The sequence below is a fragment of the Anopheles aquasalis genome, chromosome 3 (genome assembly GCF_943734665.1).
Source record: "Anopheles aquasalis chromosome 3, idAnoAquaMG_Q_19, whole genome shotgun sequence".
Classification (NCBI taxonomy): Eukaryota; Metazoa; Arthropoda; class Insecta; order Diptera; family Culicidae; genus Anopheles; species Anopheles aquasalis.
The window spans coordinates 17,210,001-17,220,000 of NC_064878.1; the positions used below are offsets into that span (position 1 = coordinate 17,210,001).

Below are 10,000 nucleotides of genomic sequence, written 5' to 3' on the forward strand. Positions count from 1 at the left end.
ATCCGCTTTGAGTCTTCGATTGTTACGCTTCGCTATCTTCCACCCTGATGGGTAGCACCAAGTGTATTTGTCATGATTCTTTCTTCACGAGGAGCTGTGCATCATCATCAGGCGAATAGTGCATTGCCATGGCTCTTCCCTCGTTCAAATAACCCTCTCCTGAGGCTGCCAGGTGAGCTAACTGTGCCGTGGCTGTTGGCAGCAGTGCAGAAAGAATGGCCAAGGATTCGCCCACAGATTGGAATCGTCGTTGTTGTCGCCGTTGATGGTCGCAACTTCAATTACCGGCTGAACCTGAAAGACGAAAGCGCGAATCACCGAGAGAATCGCGCTGATCGCGGTGCAAACAGGCCACGGTAAGCTGCTTTGCACAATACCGTACCCGCTTCGGATCGATGCCGCTGGCGATGCTCTGGCTGGCTGTGGAATAGGAGAAAGTGTCTGGGGCACCCCTTGGACGATCTGCAATCCCAAGAAAACGTCTGCAGAACAAACGGGATACAATCGCAAACGGGTGCTCGTCATTTGTCGCCCGACGCTTTGGTCGTCTGCTCTCACCTCGGCTCCATAACCAAACAATGCATCACTGCTGCTCGCAGCATCCCTGGGCGGATGTGTTTGCACGTAGATCAAACAGTTTGCCTTTGCCGGCGCAAAGAGACGTGAAGTCTTTCGCCAAACTCTGGGTGAATGGTGCAATCACGTGGCGCAATAGACGTAAAAGAGCACCGGAGCTGCTTTCTTCGTCAACTTCGTCCGAGGTGACGGAGGACAGAACCGGAGAAAAAGAAGTCCAGGAAAATGGAATTGTGGACCTCCGGGTGTGGGGGGCAGTACAGACGACATAGTCGTCTATGCTTTTGGAATTCCGTTTTTCTCGAACCGTTGCATCGATTTTTCCACCCACCCGGTGGGTCCGTTTGCTGGTTGTATGCTAATTTTAATGAGGAGCTTGAGTATCGTTTCGCTTCGCTTCGCCAACGGCGTCATTCCGCCATTGCCATAATCAGCTCCCGGAAGTGGTGAATAAAACATGAATTGGCAATTTTGCCATCAAGAAACTGCTGCTGCTCCTCCTGAAGCATCCAGGACCGGTGACGGAGTGAAGTGCGCGAATCGAGATGATTTGATTATGCCCGAAAAGGAAATTATGGAAATGCCGCTCGAGAGGCAGCTTTCATCAAAGGACTCCGCGGCAGACATATCGTAGAGTCCATGGGCAATTGAGACGTCGGCGCGGCTTCATCGCAGGACCACCAGAGTAGGCCAAGATGCGAAGAGAGCGTCACAGTTGACGTTGCTGAGTGATGACGTTAGGACGAATGGAGGATTTGGCCAACAAACTTCCTCTAATGGCGTGATCTAAAGCGCGTCTTCAATGCAACGTTTGATGTTATTCTGATATAGACAGAAGGACCATGCGTTCTTCCAATAATTGACCGACCACCATCGCTATTGAGTGTGAAGAGTACGCACGAAATAGTCCATCGATTGAGATCGTACTTCAGGCGCTACTCCTAATGGGACGTCCTAAGGTTAGATATAGAAGGTGGATCATTGCTCCTCTTTTGATTCCGGCACACCGGTTGGGCGATCTGCTCTTCTGGGAATCTTCGGAAACAACTCTCCTCCGAATCCCACGCCGCTCCCACAAAAACACCAACGCCTTAAGTGGATCACTTGGCTCGGCCAAGTAGTTGATAGGTTGGAAGATAGTTCTTTCCGCCCTTCCTGCGCGCCGTCACGCTGCCACGCTATGTGTTGACAGGCGGTGGCGGCTGCGGCTGCGGCTGTGGCCGTTGAGTTGAGTGGCATTAAAATAATACAGCCCGTGTGCGATCCGATAGCTCGACCCGGGTGAGGACACAAAGACCGAGCGTGTCTTGAGATGTGTCGAACTGTGGTTGCCTTCCCGGGATCATCGGTATTGAGTTCGGTTGGATGAGGAGTTGGCTGGCGCCTCGTCGAAAGCATCAAATTACCTACTCCAGCCATGCCGGCGCTGCGTGGTAGGTAAAGACCAATCGTAGCGCAATCCCGCGTCTGCGTGTCTACGCACTCCGGATTTAGCGCCGAGCGGACGAAGGTTTTCCGTTGAGTGCTAGTTCTTCGAAAAGTGAGCGAAAATGCTGGCGAACCCAAGCCGTCAAGAGGCGGCCATTCCACGAAACGCCCGAAACATCTCCTCTCCCTCCATCCCTGACAGTTGGAAATGCTCAAGAACGCGTTCCTGCCAAACGTTGTGTTCACGGTCCGGCTAGGAAGTATTCTAGGCCCGGCCAGCCCGGACTACAGTCTGATCAATCGATAAGCTAAAAACAAAAAGCCCACCCCCTAGTAGTGCTAGATTCTCGGGGCGATGCGAGTCGATGCTTGAGGCTCTTTTACCGGACAACATTGGCACGTGGCCACACCAATTTGCTCCGCACTAGTGGAGTACCACCACCACTGGATCTGTCCACCTTTTTGGTGAGCTGCAATGGCCGACAGGCCATCGGACTCGGGATTCAAATGGTGACTGGAAGTGGTGGCGGTGGTTCTCCTGCTGCTGACTGACTGACGCGCCGAACCCCCAGACCCAGGCTGATGACGATGATGCTGATGATGATGATGATGCGAGGAAATGGAAATCGACAAACGCGTAATTGGATTTTCCGATCCGTAGCCGAGTGTCGTGTGTATCTCTGTGACTCCGTCAGCTAGCGTTGTAGTGTCGTGAGAGTCACTATGCTTTGCCAATGCTTGGCTAGGTTTCTGGAAAAGCTTGGAAATAGGAGGATATATGGCCTTCAGGGTGAAGCCATCGTAGATTCGATACTGAGGCTGTTTTTGGAGGAAATTTTTGACTGAAAACTTCAAATTCTAATACTGGATTCATGTAGTTTCGCAAGAATTCTCTTAAACAAAATATCAGGAATCATTCTCGGCAACCAAAAACAGAATTCTACTCAACTAATCTACCGAGCGAACTACTCCACAAACAAGCACCTGCCGAGGAAATGAACGGAAAAACCGGCATCCAACCGCTTTCGAACGAGGTCCTATTCCATGCACCAGCCCAGCATCGTCAGTTCCCGGGCAAAAGTAGATAACTTTCGCTGCAAATAGACTGCAGTGCCACAGCCGCACTCCCGGACAACCCGGTCACCGGCAAAAAGGGAGAAGATAACCACCGTTCTGCTTCCGGAATTGAATTGGCAAGTAATTTATACCCGGAGCCGGTGCTGGCTCCGGGAAAAGTTATGCTATGCCGGGGAGAAAATCGATTTTACCAAACCCTGGCCGGTCGGTCGGATGGTCCGGGGTCCGAGGAGCCATCATCTCGGCTCGGAATCTGCTGAGTACCGCCAGTGCGAGCGTCACGCGGGCACAGAGGGCATTGAAGTAGGATAAATAACACAACTCAAACCGCAGAGCAGCCAGAGTTTCCGGGGAGGGTTTTTGCTGCTCTGTGATGTACTGTATCAGCCACTAGGCACTAACAGCAGCAGCAGCAGCAGCAGCAGCAGTAGAAGCGGCAGTAGTTGACATGCGCAATCATGCGATACTACCGGGAAACTAGAAACCCTGGAACCCTGGCCCGGGAAAGGACACATAAACAGTGGGGAGTGGAGATCCTGTTTTGCGTTACAGATACAAATTTGTGTGGCATCAGTGGTGATTTATGCGTGACCTCGTAAACTGAGCAACAAATCGCCCAACAAACGAATTGGTCTGGATCAAATTCAATTAAGGCAGTGCTGGAGGACGAAGAGCTGGAAAAGTTAACTAATTAGTAGTGACCAAGCCACGGGGAAAAGGGTCGTAAAAAGGGGAGTTTTATTTTTGCTTTTTGGTTTAGAATCTCCACAACAAGCATGATTACCGAGAGTATGTAAATCACAGGACCAACACATGTCATGGCGTTTAAGTTGTGGTAGAGTTGATGGTCCTGACGAAGGGCACTGTGAACCATCTCGATTGTGATGAGGCCAGGGGCACTGCTGATAACAAAAGGAGTTGTAATGTTAGGGGCAACTTTAAAATTAATTATCATAACTTCGTAATAGCTATCATAAAATTCTGACATAGACATTGGATTAAACTCTCCTAAATTTGGAAATTTATCAACAACAGAACAACAGTTGGTGAGGAACTAGAAAACGATGAACTTGATCAGACATTTCCTTTTGGGCTCTGCACTGCAGTTCCGGTGGGCGTCAATTGCTGTGACATGCCGGTAGCTGCCTTCACATCACAATGTTTGCTAACACTAGGAACCCTTTCAAATGAGAAAAGATGAATTCAACGGGGTAAAAAAGGTTCACTGGAGGCGGCCAGGCCCATTTAATACCTAACTTCCGGCAACAAAACACATCGGCATACCCGGCGTCGATTCTCAACTCAATTCCCCTCAATGGAAGCGTCCCCCGGGGAGGGCGGGCGGTGAAAAGAGTTAAATATCTTCACTTGCACGAACCCCGAATTCACGCATTCCTTCCCGAGTGACGCCTTTAGCCAAAACGTCAAACGGCATTCCAGTCCGGGGACACATCCTGGATCCTGCATCCTGGATCCAATGCCAAAGAAAGATTCGCATCCCCTTGCTTGCGTACTGTTCGTGTAATTCGATCCGATTTCAATGGTTCTGCCTAATTGCTTGATTGGAAGATGATATTCGATGCGGTTGCTGTGGCTGCCGATATTACGGAGTTCTGAGATAAATCACTTCAATAGCCTCTAACCATCCTTGCCTAGTCCCTGGAGGATATTTGATGCCAGCGTACGGTCGTCAGCCGTTGCAGGAACCGTTGGCAAAACCCCGTCTTATGCACAGACCACATATCACGGCGACTATCGCTTTCTTTCACCGCAACTTTCTACACCTCAACCATGCTCCGGGGATTCGCTTCTTTCTTCACTTTCTTTGCCAGGCACTTTCTGGTCAGGCCGCTTAATCGCCTGCGTTCGCACGGTAATGTCTTTATTCTTCAAATCGACCACTCGACAATTCTTTTGTGTTTTAGCCTGCAGAGAAACGGCGACAATCGGGAAGAGGACGTCCTGGGATGCACTGGGATGGATTTTTGGGGGGGTATTCTATTGATTAGTATTCTATTACCGATCGCTTCCAACGAATTAAGCTTCTCAAGTTCTTCCAAAGAAAGCATTACAGGCCTAATGTGTTCGTGAGCAAAACAATGCCAACGGACCACGGCCTTAGCTGCGAGGCGAGTAAATGCATTCTTCCGTTGCTCTGCGTGGCGTCACATAAGCGCTGATTGACTGATTGGCACTATCGGTGATATGCCACTGCTTGGGTTGATTTTCTCAACTTAACGCCGTACTGATCCGTTATAAACGATTGCAAACAATGGAACATTTAAACTGTTCCTCGGTGATGAAGGAAATGATCGCATAAAAGCTTTGTGACAAAAACGGCAAACAAGAATGTTGTGCTGTTCTGCATGAAAAGAATTGCTGCTCTAGATCATTTAGGAGGAACGATAATTTTCAACATTATAAAAACATATTCTAGACACAAAGCGATAACATAAGCCGCATATTATACGCATTTCAGAAAAAACTCCGCTACGACTGTCTAGTAATGAACGGATTTTCAAAATAGAGTAAACTATTCTATTTCAACTGTCTACTGTTCACCGGATTTTTTAGTATTTATTAATTAGTAATGAATAGTAAAAGAGAGTTATAGCAAGTTTATACAAATCATAATACTAACTTGAGTTCCAAAAGTTTATGAAGCAATCGTGGAAATCACTTGCATTCTGACGCTCAAAACAGTATCGTAGTAGACAGTGGGTATGGCAAGGCCTACTCGCACCGTCTGAGAATGACGCTTACTCCGTTGACATGTCATTAACTTAATTTCTCATTTTCATCATCGACCTTATCATAAACAGGACCAATTAATTCATGTCGCTGTCGCTGAAATCTCCCACCAACCCTCAGTCACTCTATCTGCTTCGTGTACTGTATGGATTAATTGAAGGTTTTTTTTTTTAAATTAACTAACTCACGTCTTGTTTCCGTTCCTCCAACAGACTTTACCCACTTGAAGTCAACGTTTGGCGGTGGTGGTGGCGCCTGCTTACCCGGTAAGTATTCCCGGTACGAGGGAAGGAATCATGTAAAGCAGCAACTCACCATCACGCTGGCCGATTGTCCAGCGCGTCGAAATTAGTCGATCATCGTCAACGGTAGCGCGTGGTCCACTGCCACGAGATGCAAGCCAGAAAATTACCTAATTTCCCATTTACCAACCAACACCAACCAAGTTCCTGCTCCCTGAAGCTTCATGCTGTTGCCCATCCTTTCATTCCGCTCCCCAAAAGTGGCATCAGCCAGTCTCCAATCCTTCGACTACTTGAGGGTGGAATGGAGATGCACGAGGTACGATCATGCGCAAAACCAAACCCGAACCAAATCCAAATACAAACTCAAATTTACACTGTATTTGTGTATGTGTATGTGTGCTACAACATTCGATTTTCCAGCGCCACCACCAGCCAGAGTGTGTTTAGCCAGATGACGACGTTATGTACCGCACGAGCACTCGGCACATCGTCGTCAGGCCAGTTGGCTCCCAATTTTCCCATTTTCCTCAGTGCCAACGAACCCACCATTACGCCCACCCACCCACTCACCCAAGTGTCCTCGCATCGTGGTTGTCCTGTTTTTTTGGGGAGGCGAATGATGAGGTGGTGCTGTGGGGTGTAGTATACTTTGCTTCATTTTCTCCATCTCTCCTCTGCCTCTGCTTCGCAGCATAAAACGTATCCCAAGGCACATTTTGATATTTTAATCTCATTCCACTAACGCACGGAGAAGGTGCATGAGGCAGGACTGCTCTCCACTCCACCCGATGGGAGGTCCATTGCGAGCGAAAGAGAAAGAGAGAAAGAGAGAGAGAGAAACCGTGTGCTCACTCCTTCACAAGGATCAACGCGCCACGAGGACGAGCGCGCAACGTCGACGATGACGCCAACAACGACCAACAATACGATAATTGGTTTGGTTTGAAGAGAGCGAATTTTCCCGCACGGGCTAGGAAAATGGAAAAACCGACTCCACCCTCACCCCCCAAACGGGGCCACCATGTCGCGTCCCTGTGGTGGTGCGATCTGGGTGACTCGCTCTCCGTTACAGTGGTGGCCCCGTACGAAGCGGAATGACGTCGAGGGGTTGCGGAGTATTTCGAGGGAAATTCGGGAAAAACGCTCGCCATCCCGCGCGTAAATTTGAACCCATTTTATCAACTCTCTCTCTCCCTGGCCCCACGGCGCGTTGCGTTTGTTTGACGGAAAATGAGTCTTCACTCCCGCCCTGAGGTCCCGCGCGCGTTGTTTAAAGCGCTGACAGCAAATTAAATTACGCCTCAACGCTTTATCCTGGCCATTGTTGCCGGGTGTGTCGCTGTGTGTATTTACGGAGGGGTTTTGCTCAAAATGGAGTCACATCGCGGCCATGAATGGTGCGTGTGTTGGTTGGTAGGAGCTGTAACACGCTGCCAGTGACGTGATTGCCGTACAAGGTACGTCACGGAATTTTAGTCGAACCCAGAATTTGCGCACGCAGAACAAGCGACGAATGGGGCTCGAGCGCCTCGCCCATCAAAAGATGATTGTAACAAATTGGAAAGTGATTAAAGTGGCATTGATGGGCTTGGGATGGGTGCGGCGCGCTATCGATCGCTCGATGGCATAAGGAATTTGTGAAAATTAGAAATCAATTGTTCGGTATCAGCTCGGATTGGATTAAATTGTCACGACAGCGAGACTAGGAACAAACGAACGCAGAAGATTGAATTTGTAACTAATGATGAGGTGAGAAGAGTGTTTAAAATGTGCAACCAACCTTAGCGCAGGAACAGAGGGAATGTAATTGTGACCTTGGTATATTGATTTTCTAACATCCACGATCCCAATTACGTTACCCGTCTTTTATCTGTTTCAACTTTTCCTGCTGTATGTTACTCGTTTCCTAAGTAAAAGATATGGTTGCAATCTTGAAATTGAAACAATCTGTTCCTCTGAAGTCAAGAGAACCACATTAAATAATTAATCCATTTAACTATCGGTTTGTGATATTTGAATGTTTTAATACTTACTGATAGATCATAACTGTTTAGCATACCATGCGGATATCATTCTGCAAGGATACGCGAAGATTTACCCACGTAAGGATATTGAATTTCACTTCCTGAGCCTTTGCAAGCTACTCTAAGGATATCCTCGAGGTTTATGTAAACCTCTTCTACCATAAGGACCAGCTGGTAAGGCCACGCGTCCCACAGAGATACACAACATACCAGCGTAAAGGTCGTTGTTAAAATAATTTTTTACTCCCTTAAAGGGGGGCTTCGATATTACTTTTTTTATGGGACACATATTTTCTATATTTTTCCCAGAAAGCTGATCTTTTCAAGAACATTGTGTAATTTTTTTGGATCAATTGAAGCAAAACTGACAAGGAAATTAATTTTTTGAAAATCCGCGTTTCATACAAGGCTCCATGCAGCTCGTTACTTTGAAAAGCGTTTTCCAAAACCAACGTTTTCAAAGTCGGTGCCCATCGTACCGTAAAAACTACTGAACCGATCGATTCGAAATTTTTAACACTTAATCTGTACACTCTTTGCCAGGTAGTCCCGTCAAGATTCCATTAAAATTGTTGATACTTTTTTGTAAACAAATCTTTAAAAATCGTGTTTGTAGGCAAAATGACAAAAAGCATCACTTGTTCAACTTTAAAAATCTGCTAAAAATCGAAAAATATTAAATTGAACAAAAACTTGACGGGGCTACCTGGATAAACTTATAATCTTCCCAACGAGTATCGATTTGTATTTTTCTGATGAACCGTCACGCAGCTATGAGCCATCAAAAAAAAGCCGATTTTTTCAGAAACAAAAGACTTGCCTTCTAAGCGACGAACCCGGGTTGATAAAAGTGTGATCAATTTTTCAACATGAAAAATCTGCCAAAAATCGAAAAATAGGAAATTCAACATTAAATCTCCATAGTGCTACTTGAATTTACTTAAAATCTATCAAAAGAATATTGATTTGTATTTTTCTGATGACCCATCAGGTAGCTACGCTGGGCACCGGAAAAAGTACCTTTTCGCAGACGCAACATCATAAATTTGGTTTCATGTCATATTCTTCAAAAGTTGTAGTTTAATATATAAGTTACTTGGAAAATTAAGTTGAATTGTTGCGTCACATAAAATCGTCAAAAATGAGCCCTTTTTTGAGCAGGAATTGACGAAGCCCCCCTTAACGATCTAGTTTTTCCATCACTAGCCAAACTTTACTGATTACGTTCCTAATAACAATATTCGACGTTTTAGAAACAGACATTAGCTCAGATTTTGGTATGTTCTAGATTAAATAAACTTCCATCCAATTTCCTCTCCAGCTTCCAGAGTTCGTTGTAATGCTTTCCATTTAATTGTCTTCAGGTATGCCTTGAAGAATCAATTTGGTGGTTCTTCTGCTTTTTTCTTTCTTCTGAAGTGTATTTGTGCCGAGATATGATTAAAATTTCCATTTAAATGCAAATTCATTTAAATTAAATATTAAAGTTTCAGGATATCTTGACTCACAACAAACAGAAATAGATGATTGATATTTCTTTTTTAATGTATCACATTTATAATGTTCCATTTGTTATAATCAAGCGTGTTTTTGAATTGGTCACTTCCCTACCGAATGCAACATATCAAATTAATTCTCGGAATAGTCTGCTTTAAAATCCATAATTACTAATATTCCTTCTTGGTGTATCTTAAAGTCACGGTTAGCATATCTTGAAATGCCCCGAGGAAAAGACAGGAAATCCAGTATTAGGAATGAATAGAATCCTGCTTCTTCCTTTTCCACTGCATTGAAGCATCAAGCTCCGAAAAGGATAACTACAATTACACTAATAGTACTATCACATTAGGACCTACTCGTCCTATTACAACCCACTCGAACCATTTCCCAAGCGAGACA

General features: G+C 46.0%; 1 protein-coding gene across 1 annotated transcript in view; it reads left to right on the forward strand.

The window, feature by feature from the left end:
- The window catches only part of LOC126574046 (homeobox protein unc-4-like), a 51,522-nt gene that overhangs the window by 17,625 nt on the left and 23,897 nt on the right, over positions 1–10,000 (forward strand). The window contains exon 2 of the mRNA XM_050233979.1: positions 6,045–6,098. Coding sequence (XP_050089936.1) covers positions 6,045–6,098 — 54 coding nt within the window. The remainder of the gene's footprint in view (positions 1–6,044; positions 6,099–10,000) is intronic.